Source organism: Psittacula echo, assembly GCF_963264785.1.
Source record: "Psittacula echo genome assembly, chromosome: 3".
NCBI lineage: Eukaryota > Metazoa > Chordata > Aves > Psittaciformes > Psittacidae > Psittacula > Psittacula echo.
This window is the reverse complement of record NC_137736.1, coordinates 127696682-127715773: the sequence shown is the minus strand read 5'-3', so window position 1 is coordinate 127715773 and position 19092 is coordinate 127696682. Positions and strand designations below refer to the sequence as shown.

General features: G+C 57.0%; 1 protein-coding gene across 1 annotated transcript; it reads left to right on the top strand.

Moving 5' to 3' along the window:
• The first annotated feature begins 14480 nt into the window (after positions 1-14480).
• On the top strand, positions 14481-16566 carry LOC308219467 (hemoglobin subunit rho). Its single transcript, XM_080614471.1, has 3 exons — positions 14481-15156; positions 15251-15473; positions 16374-16566. Exons 1-3 carry the CDS (start codon positions 14954-14956, stop codon positions 16500-16502), a joined length of 555 nt encoding a protein of 184 aa, XP_080470597.1. The 5' UTR covers positions 14481-14953; the 3' UTR covers positions 16503-16566.
• The last annotated feature ends 2526 nt before the right edge of the window (positions 16567-19092 follow it).

The window sequence follows — 19092 nt, the reverse complement described above, 5'->3', positions numbered from 1 at the left end:
TCTGCTTCCACGTAACCAACAAAACAGGCCTTGGAGCAGCGAGGAGTTAATTCTGCTGCTGACACTGAGGTGTCCCGTTCCCCCAGCACTTCATACCCATTACACCATGGGTGCGCTCAGCAAGTCCTGCCTCCAGATACCTTCCTGAGCAAAGGCTCTGCCTCTGCCATCTCCTGACATGAGCCATGGGAAGGCTCAACCGTGCTTTGCACTGGCTGTTCCTCCAGGATGAGCTGATGCGCAGCTTTGGGGATCAGAGATAGGAGTAAGGACAAGACATAAATGGTCAAGACCTATCCTTGAATCATAGAATGATGGAATGGTTTGGGTTGAAGGCACTTTAAAGCTCATCCAGTTACAACCCACTGCTTTTTGCTCAAGGCAGGAATGTTTCCTGAGGGTTCCCACCTCAACTGATGGTTTCACTGTCCGCAGAGTGACTAATTCCTTCATTCTCTTGTTTCTCAGCCTCTCAAAGTCCTTCATTCTCCCAAATTCTGGTCTGTGGTTCCCCACTAATTCCTTCTCTTTCATCAGTGATGCAGTTTAGTCTGAGGCAGCATCGAGCAGGAAATCTGATCAGCAACTGGAGTCTAAAAGAGGCAGTGACTAGCTTATATCACATGCACACACGCTGCTGCCCTGGTGGGGACTCAGGCAGGTTGCCTGCCCCATGTGATGCCACAGCTCCCTGGTCTGGCCTCCTCCAGCCACATCTGCACCAGATGTGCACCCAACAACCCTCCAGTGACCCAGCATGCAGAGGGTCTGCGTGTGCAGAGTCCTCCCGGTGCACCCCAGCAGCTGCTGCAGCTTTGAGAGCCATGGAATGATCTGGGATGAAGGGAGCTTAGAGCTCCTCCAGCTCCAACCCCTGCCACAGGCAGGGACCCCTTCCACCAGAGCAGCTTGCTCCAAGCCCCTGTGTCCAACCTGGCCTTGAACACTGCCAGGGTCCCCTTGCTGGGACTCACACATAAATGCAGCATAGGGACGTCAGGCAGGTGTCTGGATAACACCTGGAGAACCGGTGAGCTTTAAGGTCCCTTCATCTGAAACCATTCCATGATTCAATGAAAAGAGTCAGACTTGGGCACCTTAAATGAAGCACTACATCTCTTTTCAGTTGCTGAACTCAAACCAGACAGGCTGACTCCAGCTAGATGTTTTCTCTTTCAACCAGACATTTTCTTTTCCCTTCTTCCTTCCTTCCTTTCTTTCTCCTTTTCTTTCTCAGGAAAATTGTGACCAAAATCAACATTCCAGGGTCAGATTTTGAAGCTACCAAAATCGGGACATTGGCAATGAGTCCTTGTCACCACTCCTGGCATGTGCATCCTCAGGGCTGCCCAGCCCCAGCACAGATCTTGTAGCACATAAACCTCAGATCAGAGCGGCTCTGAGCGCTCATGGTTTTAGTTAAGGTTCTCAACCCCCTGTAACCCCTATGGCATCCCTGTGGCACGAGCAGACCTGCTTTCTAAAGCCTGGAAATCAGTTTTGTACTGCTCGAGTCCCAGGGATAGTGGGGTTTGGCATTGCACAGCAGCTTTCAGGGCTTCTTCTCCTGTTCCGCACTGGTGGCCACGTCTGAAAAGCAGACACGGGTGTCAAGCTCCTCATCTGTTGGGTTTTCAACCTAAAAGTCTCAAAAGAAAGCTCAGGCACCCCTGGAACGCAGCAGCTCTATTGGGGGGTGCAGGTCTCTGTGCACGCGTCCATGCTCTGACTGAGGCTTAACCGGGGCTCCTCTGCAAAATGCCTTCAGTGGCCACTCAGGTGAGGACCTTCTCATGGGGACTCCACCCCTGGGCTATGTCCCTGCTGCAGAAGGAGGAGGAAATCGGGAAGAGGAAGACAAAAAGGATGAACAACCTTCCCGTGCAGGTCCTGACACGGCGTGAGAACCTGCGGGGTGCGTCTGGCATGAGGCAACCTGGGAGGCCCCATGGATTTGCTTCCTCATTTGTGGTGTCCAAAGGGGAGATTTGACCCCTCCGCAGCACCGTGGGCTGAGGCCGCAGGGTCTGGCTTGGCGGGACCGGGAGCATCCCGCGCTCTGCATCCCGCGTCCTGCGTCCCGCATCCCTCGTCCCCCAGCAGAGGGAAGCCGCGAGCCGCGCTATGGGGCCCAGCCCCGGCTGGGGCAGATCCCGGGGAAGGGGAATGGGATTCTGCAGGATCCTGGCTTCACACATCCAGGAGCTGCTGCCGAGGCTCTTGTCTGGAGGGGGGAACCCAGCTCCAGCCGCGCTGATCCCGCTGTGGTCCCGAGTTCAGAAAATCATGGATCATGGAATCATGGAGTGGTTTGGGTTGAAGGGACCTTAAAGCTTCTCCAGGTCCAACCCCCTGCCACGGGCAGGGACATCTACTACAGCAGCTTGCTCCAAGCCCCTGTGTCCAACCTGGCCTTGAAATGACAAGATGATCATATAAAAGGATGTCTCTTGGCACTGGAAATACAGGGAGGCAAGATGGAACTGCCTTCCCTTCTGCAAGCTCATGTTGCCAGGAAGGATGGGGACAGCACTCAAGGACCATAATCTCTAGAGTCCCCTTCCCACAGTACCTGCAGGTTTCTCCTCAGGCCTAACACTGGTCCTCACCTGTGTCTTTGAGGGACCACCTACCACAGGTTCCACAGGTTTGGAAACAGCTGAAGTAACTGCAGAACCATTCTGTTAAAATATATCTGATCTATCTATATTTGAAATACCTATTTCTCTGCTCAGACAATTGCTAGGATAGCACCATTCTTTCCTCAAATCCCTAAAGCTTCTACCCCACAGCATCTTTGCCCTTCCCTGTCCCAGCTCCAGGTTTATGGCCAAGTGCAGCTCCTGTGGATAACCCCAAAGACAGAATGAGCCCCATGGACTGAGCTGGGCCTGCACAAAGCTGCAGGCTCGATGTGTGGGAGCTTTCCCTCTGGTCCCTCAGAGGAACTGCTCGGAGCTCGTCCCACATCAGATGGAGGGAAGGAGAAGACAAACAGCCGAGAGGCTCAGCTACAGGAGCCACAATTCCTGGTGCAGGCTCCACCTGAAGGTATAGAAGGCACCAAAGGTTGATTTTAATTGCCTTAAGTTTCTGCTCTGCCCAATCTTATGCCCTGTGCTTGTGCCTCGAGCAGCAGCCTGGCCGGTTGGCTCGAAACTTGGCACCGGGAGAGGTCTGCGTTGTTCTCTGCAGGAAGGGCTCCTCCATCAACTTTATACAGTCATGGAATGGTTTGGGTTGGAAGGGACCTTAAAGCTCATCCAGTCCAACCCCTGCAGTGAGCACGGACATCCTCATCCACACCAAGCTGCCAACCTCTGAACACAAGCAGAGGCTTTTAGAGTGCAAGCCTGGTGCAGGAGGGCAAAGGGGGTTTCTGGGGACCAGTTATAACTGGTAACCCCCATGTGCTGCAAGAGAGGCTTGTCAAAAAGGGATGGAGACCCTCAGGCCTCTCTTAAATGTGACAGCAACGTCCAGGGCACTCAGCAAGGAGATACAGCGAGAAGAGAGACCTTTTGTCAAGGACTGTAGCAACAGGACAAGGGCTGATGGGTTCAAACTGAAACGGGAAGTTCAGGTTGGAGATAAGGCAGAAGCTCTTCCCTGTGAGGGTGCTGAGGCGCTGGCCTAGGGTGCCCCATCCCTGGCAGTGTTCAAGGCCAGGTTGGACACAGGGGCTTGGAGCAAGCTGCTCCAGTGGAAGGTGTCCATAGCAGGGGTTGGAACTGGAGGAGCTTTAAGCTCCCTTCAACCCAAACCAGTCTGGGATCCTCTCAGCCCTCAGGAAGGTTCCTGTGAGAGGCAGAAAGTTCCTGAGCATCTCCCTACATGCTGGGATGGGTTTTACGTCAGTTTTACTACTGATGGATGAAGCCTTTTGAAAACAACACACTAATAAAATAAATGCCCTGGGAAGATTTTATGTGCCTGTAGGAAATTATGGGAACAAAATGCTTTAATGGCCTCGGCGGGGAAGGGAAATGGGCTATTGATGCTGAGCCCTGAGCTCGGGAGCCTCCCAGTGCATGCGGATGGTCAGATTTCAGTAGCTAAAGGAACATTTAGTGCTGTATTCCTTGGGGTGTCTCTTCTCTCTGTCCCCAGCAAAGCAGCAATGAAGAAAGAGAGTGCACAGGGAGATGGTGAATGTGGTTTTATTGTAAGGAGGAACTGCATCCAAGTGCAGGAACCGAGCTCCCAGTTCCTCTGCCTGAGATGCAGCATTAGGGGTGATGGAAGAACCTACTGCAGGAACAACTCCGCCTGTACTGGGGGATAAAGTGGCACAGGGAGGGGTCTATAGAATCATGGAATGGTTTGGGTTTGGAAAGGACCTTAAAGCTTCTCCATTCCCAACCCCTGCCACGGGCAGGGACCCCTTCCACTGGAGCAGCTTGCTCCAAGCCCCTGTGTCCAACCTGGCCTTGAACACTGCCAGGGATGGGGCAGCCACAGCTTCTCTGGGCACCCTGGGCCAGTGCCTCAGCACCCTCACAGGGAAGAGCTTCTGCCTAAGAGCTCATCTCAGTCTCCCCTCGGGCAGGTTAAAGCCATTCTCCTTGGCCTGTCCCCACACGAGAGGATGGATCCCATAGGCCATGGGCCATCCATGGGCAGGTCCAGGATGGACCTGCAGCGGTGTTTGGGGGGGTGGATGTGCGGATGGGGGTGCAGAGCACTGGGCTGTGCTGCTGCTCTGGCTTCACGCTGGTGCCACCTCTGGAGACGAGTGGCATAAACCAAGCCTTGGAGTAACCGGGGTCAGCTCATTCCCCAGCCCTGCTCCGTGCTCCTCTGCCCGTCACCACACGGGGACCAAACCCGTGTTGTGCTTCAGAGAGTTGCTTTGGATGAAGCCCCAGATGAACAGTGGTGAGCACCAAACACATCCCGTCTGGAAAACCAGCTCCCAGACTGGGACATCCGCGCCACAGTGCGTCCTCTGGCTGATGGAGCGTGGGCCAGTGGAGCCCTTGGTACCACCAGGCAGCCCTTGCCCCATCCTCACAGTGCAGGGGGGTGCCCGGTGCCACCCGAGGCACAGACGCCCGCACAGGCGGGTGTCCAGGGCCGTGCCTCTGTTTCCCCTCTCGCCCTGGCCCGGGCTCCGCGGGCTGCCGGGGTCTCACTGACACTGGAGGGAGCAGGAACCCTCCCATGGCCATGGGTTCGCTGCCACCCAGCACCGAACCTGCCTCCGAAGACTCAGCAGGACCGGGGTCTGGACGCAGGCCTCAGCCGCAATGCACCTTCACTGGGCAGAGCCATGGGCACCACTCACGGTAATGGGGGGGCGGCTGTGGGGAGACAGCGGGGCCAGAGGGGACAATCCTAGCCCAGGGACCCGTGTGAGCAGCCCTGCTTTCCTGTATCCCTCCCTTCAACCCCTGCCACAGCTTCCCTGCCTGGAAAGAGAGAGTTCGCTTCTACTTGTGTCAGCCTGAAGGGCTGTTGGTCCTCATCACCCCATTGCATCCATGCACCAGCACAGAGCCTGCCCCAGGGAAGGCCACATTCCAAACTGAATCATGGAATGGTTTGGGACCTTCAGATCATGCACCTCCAACCCCCTGCCACGGGCAGGGACACCTCACACTGGGGGAAGGAAACATGAAGGAAAAGGAGCTTCCCAGGGCAGGGATGGTGCCTTCAGATCCAGACTGTGCCTGCCTAGAGGGGGCTTGTGCAAAACACCAGCTCCTGCAATGACAGGAGATCCCGGGGGAATTTTGTGCCTTGTGATACATGGGAGCCAAGTCTGGACAGATTAATGGTGCCAAACACAACCGGTTTGTGCTGTGAATCATCCTAAAGGACGTTACCCCAAAGCTCCTCAATTCCAGTGGAAGAGGCCACTTTTACTACAGTCCTGATTCATCTCTGGGGCAGCAACACAGGAGGGACCTGGAGCTGCTGGAGCGAGTCCTGAGGAGGCCACGGAGCTGCTGTAAGGGCTGGAGCAGCTCTGCTCTGGAGCCAGGCTGAGAGAGCTGGGCTGGGGCAGCCTGGACAAGAGAAGGCTCCTGAAGGGGAGACCTGAGAGCAGCTCCAGTGCCTAAAGGGGCTGCAGGAAAGCTGGAGAGGGGCTTGGGACAAGGGCCTGTAGGGACAGGCCAAGGGGAATGGCTTTAAGGAAGATTTTATCTTGTTGCATTCCTGGGGCAGGAGGACATGGACCAGGGATCACCCCCCTGACCTGAGGGGGATCCTGCCCTGAGCATTTCATGGCACTCGGGTGATCAGCCGCCCTGTTGGTGCCTCAGTTTCCCTACAGGAGCTCTGCCTGTGGACCAGCACAGGGGAGCCCTCTGATCCCTCAGAGCCTTTCCCTGGGACAGGGAGCAGGGCGCTGGGCTTGGGAACAGGACAGGTTTCAGAAGCAGCTGGCACATTTCACACCCCCCGAGTCTGGAAACAGGGCAAGAGGGGAGGGTGAAGAGGGGCTGGAAATTAGGACATGGGCAGGACATCTACAAGGGCCTGTAGGGACAGGGCAAGGGGAATGGCTTGAACCTGCCCGAGGGGAGACTGAGCTGAGCTCTTAGGCAGAAGCTCTTCCCTGTGAGGGTGCTGAGGCGCTGGCCCAGGGTGCCCAGAGAAGCTGTGGCTGCCCCATCCCTGGCAGTGTTCAAGGCCAGGTTGGACACAGGGGCTTGGAGCAAGCTGCTCCAGTGGAAGGGGTCCCTGCCCGTGGCAGGGGTTGGAGCTGGAGGAGCTTTAAGGTCCCTTCAACCCAACCCATTCCACGGTTCTATGCCCCACCATCCCTTTGGGAGCACGAATCCTGCAGTGGCTCTGCCCGCAGGTGGGGGGCAGTGTTGGAGCCCAGCGCAGGGCGCGCAGCCTGCGCTGCCCACGAAGGCAGGGTCCCGCTCTTCCACGAAAGGAATGACCCCGTAATTCCCAGCCCGCGGGTTTGCTGCCGCCCCTCGCCCCGCGGGAGCGGTTCTGCTGCGTCACGACTCTGACACAGCAGAACGGGAGCGCTGCCCCCGGCCAGGGCTCTTATCGCGGCCCCCCCGCTCCTGTTTGTGCCTCGGTTATCGCCCCCCGCAGCCCGGCCGGGAGCGGCTGCCGTGACTCAGCACCGAGCTGCGGGTGCCGGGGCTCGGGGCGCTGCTGATGGGGGAGCCTGACACAGCGATAGAGCAGGAACAGCCAAAACCGCGGGCACGGGCATGGGGACGGGAGCGCAGCTCCGGGCTGCTGGCGGCAGAGCTGCCCGGGTGCCTTTGAGAGGACAGGCCAAGGGGAATGGCTTTAACCTGCCCGAGGGGAGACTGAGATGAGCTCTTAGGCAGAAGCTCTCCCCTGTGAGGGTGCTGAGGCGCTGGCCCAGGGTGCCCAGAGAAGCTGTGGCTGCCCCATCCCTGGCAGTGCTCAAGGCCAGGTTGGACACAGGGGCTTGGAGCAAGCTGCTCCAGTGGAAGGGGTCCCTGCCTGTGGCAGGGGTTGGAACTGGAAGAGCGATAAGGTTCCTTCAACCCAAACCAGTCTTTGATTCCATGTCTGAAGAGGACTCTCAGAATAAGGTGTCTTCTGGGCTGGGGTGAAACGGGGTCTATGGGACATCCCCTGACCTCCATCTCAGCGCAGCCCCACAGAGATGGTGTTGTTAGGACTCTCTGGGAGATGCCTGGTACGTGGTGCTGGGATGAGGGCTCAGTGCTGTGAACCACATCCAGGCCAGCCCCTGATTCACCTGGCAGTGCTGGCACCACATTGGTGCTGGGATGAGCTGCTCAACACCAGGGTTTCTGGAGGGCAGCTGGAGGGCAGCTGGGGCTTCTGCCCCAAGCACAGGCTCTGGGTGCATCACTTGGGGCAGGGGCTGCTCTCTTCTATGGGCGTATGTGGTGCAGGCAGCCCTTGAACAGCTACCCGCTGGCTACAGAGGGTTTGCTCCAGGTGCCACCCCTTTTTCAGAGCCACTTTTCCTACTTAAACAAGTGGTTGGGGCCAGGTTGGGGCCAGGTCTCCCTTCCTGCCTCCCTAATCCAAGTCCCAACACAGAAACGAGTCTGGCTCCGTCCATTGCCAGCACCACCTGCTTGAACAGCATCAGGGGAATGTAACCACCCGTGTGCTCCTGACCCTGCTGGTCCTGTGCCACAGACAGGAAGAGAAAAGTCCTTGTCTGAGCTCAGCAATGCACTGGCTGGCCCCATGAGAGCCTTCCCTGCTCACAGGGACATCTCTCATTGATGCCCTGGACTGGATGGGACATGGCTCTCGTGGTTCCCATCCAGTGTCAGAGGCTCATGGGTGAGTGTCTGCGGTTAAAGGAGGGTTCTGCTGAGCAATGACAGCCAGAGCAGCTACACCTGCAGCAGCAGTGCTAAGGACTCGGTGGTCCCTTGGAGCTAACTTGCTCCTTGGAGGAAGGATGCTGAGGGGAATGCAAGGCATCTTGCCCTTACTCTGAGGTCCCTGGGGTTTAGATGTGTGCGTTCTGCCCAACGCAAGAACCACCAAACACCTTCCTGTGCATCCTCTGCTGTTCTGCAGCAAGACTCATCTCAGTCTGCCCAAGGAGCCCCGAGCTCCATGAGTGACCACACATGAGGGAAGCAGAGGGGAGGGGAGCAGTGCAGCCTCAACTTTCAGTATGAGGGTGCTCCCCAAGGCACGGCCATGGGCAAGGGCTGGTGGAAGAGGCAGCACTGGGCACTGTTAGCAATGGAGCAAAGGATGTAGCTGGTGCCTGCTGCTGGGATCTGGAGCCACGTGGGCCTTGGGAGCACTGCACAAGCCCCAGGAATTTCAGAGGCTTTAACCTGCCAGAGGGAAGACTGAGATGAGCTCTTAGGCAGAAGCTCTTCCCTGTGAGGGTGCTGAGGCGCTGGCCCAGGGTGCCCAGAGAAGCTGTGGCTGCCCCATCCCTGGCAGTGTTCAAGGCCAGGTTGGACACAGGGGCTTGGAGCAAGCTGCTCCAGTGGAAGGGGTCCCTGCCCGTGGCAGGGGTTGGAGCTGGAGGAGCTTTAAGGTCCCTTCATCCCAAACCAGGCAGGGTTCTATGGTTCTACGATTCACGCCTCTTGTCTGAGGTCCTGAGCATGGTCTCCAGCCTGCCCATGGCTGGGCACAGGGTGTGAGCATGGACCCTCTGTGCTCCATGGGCTGATCCTGACCTCCTGTGCCAGCACCTCTTCAGCTCTGCGGCTCTTCCCTTCCTGGGACTCAAAGCACCCTGGTCCCAGCCCTGAGCAATGGGTGTTTCTGGCCACTTTCTGCTCTTCTGAGCTGGTGACCATGAGTTTGAGCTCTGCAGCAGCAGGGGGGTGAAGCATCAGCTCCAGACACTGTTTGTGCCTGCAGAACCTCGAGGATGCTGCAGACCACCAGGACCAAGGTTTGGATTCGCCATGGCTCAGCTGAGTAGCCAGCAAGAGGCAGCAGAAGGGGTGCACTGCAGGGACAGAGTCACTCTTGGGGCTGTGTCCCTGCCTGAGGGCTTTTTGCTTTGTAGGTTTGCCTACCAGGGCACTGTAAGTCACGGTGCTGTGTTACCCTGAGGTATTATAATTACTTATTTCAGCTGGATGGACCCTAGGAGGGACCTTTTCTGTGGGTCTGATTCTCATGGGATCATGAACTATGCAACCCTGGTATCCATGGGGTAAATCCATGGGAGTTTTCCTCTCATTTTTTTCCCATAGGGCAGGTGAGAGGTGTTCCAGGACAGGATCTCAGGGTCTCCTTCAGCACTTCCTGGTGCCCAAAGGCAGCGGTCACAGCACAGCACATACAACAGAGCTGCTCAGGAGAGTGGGAGCTGATTCCCAGTCCCTGGGCAATGTGGGGACCCCTAAATGTGTGTTCCCAGGGCTCTGGGCACTGCAGAGCAGGAGATGAGCAGAGGAGAGGGAAAGGATGGACAACGGATGTAGGGATGGACAAAGGATGTAGGGATGGACAAAGGATGTAGGGACAGGCCAAGGGGAACAGCTTTAACCTGCCAGAGGGGAGACTGAGATGAGCTCTTAGGCAGAAGCTCTTCCCTGTGAGGGTGCTGAGGCTGCGTGGGTGCTGCTGTGTGGATGGAGGTGTTCCTTACAGGATCCATGTGCCATGAATGGAGCCCAGCCCCACTACCAACAGAGCCTATTTGTGGTCCATGCAGGGGCAGAGGCCAGGCTGTCCCATCTGCAGCACAGCTTTATCTCGGGGTGCAGCGAGGGTGGTGAGGAGCTATCTGGTGTGGGGCGCGCAGGGCGTGGGGCACCCATGGGCTGCCCTGTGGTGATAGAGGGGAGCTGGGCACGGCCAGGGTGGTGGGGTCCCATCCAGCCTCTGCAGGGCTGATACCGGTTGTTGTGGTGCATTGCTGGGTCCGGGGATGCTGCACCAGCAGAGAAGTGCAAAGCAAAGCTCTGGGAGAAGTGGCGCAGCAGCAGAGAGTGCTCCATGCTTTGTAGGCTTACAAAGAGCCATGGGATGGGTTGGGTTGAGGGACCCCAAAGCTCCTCCAGCTCCAACTGCTGCCATGGGCAGGGACACCTTCCACTGGAGCAGGTTGTGACAGGACAAGGGGGAAGAGAAGCTGTGGCTGCCCCATCCCTGGCAGTGCTCAAGGCCAGGTTGGACACAGGGGCTTGGAGCAAGCTGCTCCAGTGGAAGGGGTCCCTGCCTGTGGCAGGGGAGTGCCTGTGACCCTCCTCCCTGGAGCCTGTGTCCTGTTTGTGCTGAGCAGATGGAAACTCCAGCAAGGGTGAGGGCTGAGAACAAACCATCCCCTCGGTTATGGGCAGGACAAACCTGCTTCAATGAGACATCAGTAAAAAAGCTGCTTTTGCCCAAGTGCTGGTGCTTGGGGTCACTCAGAAGCTGTTTAATTCAATCTTTAGCTTTTCCCTGTGTATCCTGGCCTTTATGCCTGACCCTATCCTCTCTTTCCTTCACCTCACTGCTCTCTGAGCCCCCATAGCCTGTGACACTGGACTGGCTTTAGTGCTCTGTCCTGGTGAACCCCTTTGCAGGGCTATGGGGACAGGGGTGTATGAACAGGGTCACATCTGCCATGGCCCGGGGTCCCCTCTGCATTTCTGCTGCAGGCAGCCCCCACCTCCAGGTAGGTTTGGATTTTGTCATCGTTGAGACCCAGGAGATTTCCTGCAAAACCAAATCAATGAAGTGAAAGGCTCTGAAGTGAATTGACCCATGGAGGCCTCTGCTTGTGTGATCAGTGAGTCACTGCGTGGCATGAAATCCAGCCAGAGCAGCGAGAGCCAGGGATGCTCTGTGAGCCCACAGGGTACACAGGGTTAGACCTGTATCCTGGTGCTGCAGATCCACCTCAGGGCAGAGGGATTCAGTGATCCTGCAGCCAGGTTTCCCCTCAGGTTGTTGTTAGGGCACAGGAGGGATTTGCGATGTCTTTGTGCTGAAAGCAGAGAGACACAGCTCCAGGAGATGTCTCCTTGCAGCACTAACACCCGGCTCCCTGCCTACCTGTTGCACACTCCAGTCCGCTCCACATCTCCACTGGTGCCCCCGGTTTTGGTCGTTCCTATTTTCCCTTTCTCTCTTAAGGAAAAACCTGCATTTTCAGGTATTCCCCTTGGTTCTCACATTCAGGCTGGAGACCACCAGTGCCAGCCAGGGGAAGCTGTGGGAGTTGGTGATTCAGACCAGCCTGCCCGAAGTCATCACTGACCACATCCATCGAGTGGGGTTAGAGCAGCCGCTCTCTGGGTTCCTCATGTTGGTGGGAAAGCTTTGCTCTGGTCCTGGGCATGAGGCTGAAGCCCCTTTTGTCCCCAGCACCATTCCTGGAGTACCCCTTGGCAGGATCAGTGCATTAGCCGTGCCCTGGGGGAAGCTTTCAGGGTAAATCAAGGCACCAGTGCTGGACTGGACGCAGCAGAAGCTGTGGGTTGGGGCAGGCTGAAGCTCCTGTAGGAATTCAGAGGGTGGCTGTAACAGCTTATTGCTATTTTGGACTCTCCACATCCAGAGTCTCTTACATGACCCTAACCCAATTATCTGGCTGATTCACCTGCCATTATTCCTGGTTTTATAGTGCCTGTCCTATAGACTTGAGAGAGCTTAAAGAATTACAGTGGCTATAAACCAAGTCATTAAAAAGGAATCAATACAGAGGAGCAGCACCAGATGAGCTTGGCTTGATGAAAACAGCCTCAGCCTCCTGTGTCCTCTGCCCTCCCCTTGCCCTCAGCTCCCTGTGACCATCATTACCCATCCTGTGGTCCTGCTCCCTGCAACACCAGACCCTGAGTGGGACGAAGCATGGAACCAGGGCATGAGGATGCTCACTCCGAGCCACGTCTCTGCCTGGTTTTCTGCAGGAAACAGCATTCATTAACCACATTCGGGTTTGATTTTAATGCTGTGGTTGGTATTTTCCTCCACGCCTCTGTTGGACATTGTCCTGCTTGTTCCAGCCTCACATCCAGCTTCCTTCCACCCCTCCCTGAGCATTCCCATGCTGATGGTTCAAATGCAGAAAAAAAGCATCATTTATCTGTTCTCTTTTAGAGTTCAGCTTTGCGGAGCTGAAAAAGAGACCCTGACTGCAGATGAGGCGAACCCACCCCTAATAATAGACCTAGATGTAGCCTGGGTTTCGTTTTCAATGCAAGCAGTGGAATTCAGGCTGCAGGATGAGCAGGAATAGCTGGAAGGGCCATGGCAGGGCATTGTCCCCCCAGCTGAGCGCACAGCTGCTTTGGTCAGCACTGTGCTCCATGCCATGGGCATGACGGGAATGTCAGCAATGGATTGAGCATTGCACGTGTTTGATTTCACTCTCTGAGCCCTGCATTACTGAAACGGGCAGAGTCTGCTTGCTCAGGGGGGCTGAAGGTGGGTGATGGGGTCTCTGTCTCTGGAGGTGAGGGGCTGAGCGGGCGCTGGTGCCATTATCTGCAGGGAGCAGCCTGGCTCAGGGCTGTTATCAGAGTGGCCGCTGCCTGGGGAAGGGCCTCTGGGCACTGCCTTGGGCTCAGAAATTCACCCCCACATGGATGATGGCAGCAGCCTGTGGCAGTGAGCTGGGACATGACCACAGACCTGAGCTGCCCCAATTGGGCCACAGCGATGGGCTCATGCCACTGCTCAGTGTGTCCCCAGTGGGATCAATGCACCAGTATTGGTCTGTAACTGGAGGAGGTTGAGTGGAACCTCCTAAACTGCCTCCAGACAGATGCAGCGTCCATGCTCTTCTAAGGATGCCCTACAGCCTGTGCATCCTGGCGTTGTGTTCCTCAGCATGGGAGCACAGCTTCACCTGAAGCCTGAAAAACACCCCTGTATGTCAATGGGAAACAAACTAAAGCCTTTGGTCAGACCTTGAGCTGGTGGAATGGATGTTGCTGATCTGGTTTGAGGTTTCTTCATGGGATCAGATGTTCCTGGAGGTCCCTTCCAAGCTTGCATTCTATGGTGGGTTGTAACATGTCCTGTATTCCTGGTGCAAGGCATTTAACTTCCAAGCAGGGAAAGGCCAGTGAAGTCTCTGCCTTGTGCACACTGTACACACATTAGCAGAGCAGAGCAGAGGAGCCTGGCCCCAGTCACAGCCCCAGCCCCAGCATCCCAGAGGGATTCCTCAGCACTGGAGCATGAGGACATGATCTCTGTTCCCTTAACACCAACCATGGCTGCGTACCCGTGGGTCTCCACACAGGGCTCAGGCTGGACCAACAGGCTAATGTTTTCCAGGCTTCTGCCCGATGGAAGGAGCCTGCTTAGGGAAATGGATTCTCTGTGTGCCCAGAGCTGCAGCCCCAGCAGCAGAGCTCAGCGTCCCCAAGAGTGTGCTCCAGTGCAGAAGGGTCTGTGGAGGCTTCAGTTCATAAACCCGGTCATCCCTCCCATTGCAGAAATGTCCCTCAGGTTTAGAGAGGCTGTAAACCCTGCAGAGACTCAATGGTTGAGTGCTGCTGGTGTGAGGCTGCTGTAAAGTGCATGTAACCTTGCACATAGAACCATGGAATGGTTTGGGTTGGAGGGACCTTAAAGCTCCTCCAGCTCCAACCCCTGCCACGGGCAGGGACCCCTTCCACTGGAGCAGCTTGCTCCAAGCCCCTGTGTCCAACCTGGCCTTGAACACTGCCAGGGATGGGGCAGCCACAGCTTCTCTGGGCACCCTGGGCCAGCGCCTCAGCACCCTCACAGGGAACAGCTTCTGCCTAAGAGCTCATCTCAGTCTCCCCTCGGGCAGGTTCAAGCCATTCCCCTTGCCCTGTCCCTACAGGCCCTTGTAGATGTCCTGCCCATGTCCTAATTTCCAGCCCCTCTTCACCCTCCCCTCTTGCCCTGTTTCCAGACTCGGGGGGTGTGAAATGTGCCAACTGCTTCTGAAACCTGTCCTGTTCCCAAGCCCAGCGCCCTGCTCCCTGTCCCAGGGAAAGGCTCTGAGGGATCAGAGGGCTCCCCTGTGCTGGTCCACAGGCAGAGCTCCTGTAGGGAAACTGAGGCACCAACAAGGGCGGCTGATCACCCGAGTGCCATGAAATGCTCAGGGCAGGATCCCCCTCAGGTCAGGGGGGTGATCCCTGGTCCATGTCCTCCTGCCCCAGGAATGCAACAAGATAAAATCTTCCTTAAAGCCATTCCCCTTGCCCTGTCCCTACAGGCCCTTGTCCCAAGCCCCTCTCCAGGTTTCCTGCAGCCCCTTTAGGCACTGGAGCTGCTCTCAGGTCTCCCCTTCAGGAGCCTTCTCTTCTCCAGGCTGCCCCAGCCCAGCTCTCTCAGCCTGGCTCCAGCCCTCACAGCAGCTCCCGGCCATGGGTCAGTGCCTGTTGCAGGCCGTGGGGTGCCTGTTCCTGCCTGTGGTCAGCAGGGCAGGGCAGGAGATAAGAGGGAGCCGTGTCCTGAGCCCGGTGATCCAGTGCCGGGGCTGTCCCTGCAGACCACACCTCGCACGGACCGACCCCCATGGAGGGACCGACCCCCTGCGGGGACCCCCAGCGCGCCCCAGCCAATGGCCCCGCGGGGAGGAGCTGCCCCAGGGGATAAAAGCCTGCGTGGGGTCTGCAGCGCAGCCACGGGTCCGTGTCCTCCTCCTGCCGCCGCCGCAGCCTCCGCCGACACCATGGTGCACTGGTCAGCCGAGGAGAAGCAGCTCATTGCCAGCCTCTGGGGCAAGGTCAACGTGGAGGAATGCGGAGCCGAGGCCCTGGCCAGGTAGGTCCAGCCCCTGGGGTCTGCACCGTGGACAGAGGAGCTGCAGCGCTTCCATTCGGGAGCATTAACGTGCCCGTGCCTTGTGTCCCCGCAGGCTGCTGATCGTCTACCCCTGGACACAGAGGTTCTTTGACAACTTTGGGAACCTGTCCAGCCCCACGGCCATCATCGGCAACCCCAAGGTGCGTGCCCACGGCAAGAAGGTGCTCACCTCCTTCGGAGAGGCTGTCAAGAACCTGGAAAACCTGAAGGCGACCTACTCCAAGCTGTCCGAGCTGCACTGCGAGAAGCTGCACGTGGACCCTGAGAACTTCAGGGTGAGCCGAGCTCAGGGCTTGATCTTCCTCCATCCCGAGAGCATCAGTGCCTGGAGGGTTTCAAACAGGCATCAGTAGCGTGTGTTTTGGTTACCAAAGAGCCTGGCCTGGATGGGAACTGGGGGACAGGTGAAGGGTGGGCATGTGATATGGGACAGACATGGGGTGATGCTTTGAAAGCCTGGGGGCTCCTGCACACATTGCTTGAGAAGAGCAGAAGGATGCCAGGAGGTCAAGTGGGATGAAGATGGGGAGCATGGAGGGAAGTCCCCTGAGGCATCCTCTCCCTGACTCCTCCTGGCCCCAAGGATTGGGACCACTTATCCCCATTTTTCCAAGGCTGGCAGACAGGGCAGAGGAGAGAAAAGCAAGTGTGGGATGGGCAGGGGCTGGAACTGATGGGAAGAGATGCAGATTGGTGTCAGAAACAGAAGGGACTTGTCTGAGTGTGGGGACAAGGTCAGCCCATGAGGGAAGGGAGCGGGAGGGAAATGAAGTGAAAGAGATGAGGGTGCAGGGGGGAGAAGTCACTGTGGGAGAGGAGGGGGGGGTCCGGCTGGTGGGATGGAGAGGGCTGAATGGGGCTGACAGCTTCTGGCTCAGTCTCTGCTCAAGCCTGACTTCGGGATGTAGGAAGCAGACCCCACATTGCCCAAGCCCACATAGCTCTGGGGCTTCACAGCAGGAAAGAGACAGAAAGTGTCTGGGAATAATGTCTAGAGCTGGATAAAAGGTGTGGGAAGAGGCAGAGGAGGAGGCTGCTGCTGGCTATTGTTAGCACAGGACTGTTTTCCTACACTGACAATGGGTCGCAGCCTCCAGGACTCACCAGTGATGAGGTCCTGGCAGGGGAAGGGGTGCTCGGCACTGCACTGACCCATTTCCCTTCCTTCTCTCCAGCTCCTGGGAGACATCCTCATCATCGTGCTGGCCGCACACTTCACCAAGGACTTCACCCCTGCCTGCCAGGCCACTTGGCAGAAGCTGGTCGGTGTGGTTGCCCATGCTCTGGCCTACAAGTACCATTAAACCCCCCGCAGGGCAATGGGGCTGTGAGAGTCAATAAAACCCCACATTTTCTGCAATTCTTCCTGTGTTCCGGTGTCTCTCAGGCTTCCTGTGGGGAGGGAGGGAGGGAAAGGGGGAAGATGGACTGAACCATCACGCACGGAATGATGCTGGGGTGCCCATCACATACAGAGCTCCCGTGGGACCTTGGGGGATACTGGCCTCTGAAACAGTGATGAGCACATCCCAGCCCATGCAGTGCCTCTGAGCTTGCTGAAATCACCCAGGAGGGTGCAGAGGACCAGCTGCAGGGCAAGCAAGGGCCCCTCTGGCCCGGAGCCTCCCAACCTGTGGTATGTGCAAGGAGATAAATACATGGAGAATCACTGAAGCCAGTGCAGATAGGGCAGAAATCCAGCCCTTCCTGTTCCTGTGCTGGTGTGTTCTGCAAGTGCTGAGCAAAAGCACTTCCTGGATCAGCAATGAGAATGCTCCTGCCATGAATTGTGTGCATTTTGGTCAGAACAAGGCATCTGAAGTGTGTATGATCCAAGGGAGGGGTGAGGGCAGCTTGTAAACAGGCCTGAGCAGAGGTTATTGCTTTACCCAGATTGGCTTAATGGGAGAATGTTTTGCACTGCAATGGGAGGATTCTGCACATCACTTCCAGCAGCGCTTTATCAGGAATAGCTGAAAGAGCAGCAAGGGCAAACGCGTGGTGCTTGGACTGGGGAAACCTTGTTCTGCGTGATTCAGGAATAAATCTTCTGAGAGAGCTGGGCTGGGTCAGCCTGGAGAAGAGAAAGCTCCTGAAGGGGAGACCTGAGAGCAGCTCCAGTGCCTAAAGGGGCTGCAGGAAACCTGGAGAGGGGCTTGGGACAAGGGCCTGTAGGGACAGGCCAAGGGGAATGGCTTGAACCTGCCCGAGGGGAGACTGAGATGAGCTCTTAGGCAGAAGCTCTTCCCTGTGAGGGTGCTGAGGCGCTGGCCCAGGGTACCCAGAGAAGCTGTGGCTGCCCCATCCCTGGCAGTGTTCAAGGCCAGGTTGGACACAGGGGCTTGGAGCAAGCTGCTCCAGTGGAAGGGGTCCCTGCCCGGGGCAGGGGTTGGAGCTGGAGGAACTTTAAGGTCCCTTCAACCCAAACCATTCCATGGCTCCATGACTCATTCTATGACATGAAGTGGCAACCAGGCACCTCGAGACGTGCTGCTCAAGACACAGGAGATTGCGTGTTCTGGAGGGGAGAAGGGTCTGGCCTGGGTCCAGGCGGTGGAGGCTGGGCACAGCTGCCACCGCTCCTGCTGATAAGGGCTGTGGTGAAGCTTGGCGCGGGACTGCTGCAATCAGAGTGACCAACAAACTCTGCTTGTGTCGCGAGAGTTGGCTTTTACCATTGATGGGATTCCTGTAAGAAGGAATGTCCCCATCCATTGAAGTGGACATGGATCGGTGTGGGGCCATGAGGTGAAGAGTGACTATGGGCATCTTCCACTCACACCAATGGGCTCAGCTTGCTGGCAGGATGCTCCAGGGAGGAGTCCTGAGCACAGTGACACCCATCCCAGGCAGACAGCTTTCCTTCTGGGATAAGGGTGCTGCCAAGTGTTGCTGTGGGTGCACCAGGGGAAGGATCTGCCTTCGACTGTGAATGGAGAGACAGCAACAGAAACTGCCTCCACCTGTCACGTTGTGATGAACATTTCCCCTCCTTCCCTGTGCCACCAAACAGCCCCCTCAGCAGACAGGGCTGTGCTGGCAACTCAGAGCATCCTCACGCTGATGGCCCAGTCCCTGCTCCCGGTACATCGAGCACTGTTTAAAATGTGCTAAAATGAGCTTTTTTCCTCTAAAATGGGTGAGGTGGATCCTGGAGAAGCTGCAGCCGGAGCACAGGGGATGTCCGGGATGCCCGCACTGTATGGGCTATATGGGCTGTCCGGGATATGTGGGCTGTCAGGGCTGTCCGGGCTCTCAAACCTTTGCTTTTGGCAAGTGTCTCTGCTGTCCCCAGCACACAGGGCTGTGAATCCTCCTGGTGTCCTGGCTGGGAACACACTGACATTCCTGAGGCACCTCTGGGGCCTTATCTGGCTGTGAGCTGGTGCCTCTGAGAGCGCTATGGACCACTGCCTGTGTGCTGTGAACAGCCCCTGGGCCTGCCCAGCGGGCTGCTCACCTCAGAATGTCTTTGTGGTGACTAATGTGACAGCTGAAGAGCCCCAGGAAGTCTTTCATAGGGAATTTAATCTCATTTTCCCCTTTCTCCCAGCTGATGGCTGCCCTCTGGCACTAATGTAATTGCTGGAGATGCTGTGAAAAGCACTTAGGAGGAATCACTTGCCAGGATGGGAGGATGTTCCCTGTCAGTGGCACCGGCAGCTCTGGAGATGCTGCTGCCACAGCAGTGAGTGAGGAGGAGCCGCATGGACTGGTGGGAACAGGGCTGGAGGAGGAGGGAGAGATGAGGAGAAGCTCAGCAAGCCCCAGGAGCTGTTCACCTCTGGATGCTTCTCTTGGTTTAGCACCTCCCGCCTGGGATGGGCATTTGAAACTGCCCTCCCGCGATGGTGCTGAGGTAGCGCAGAGTGGATGCCACCACCTCTGCTAAGA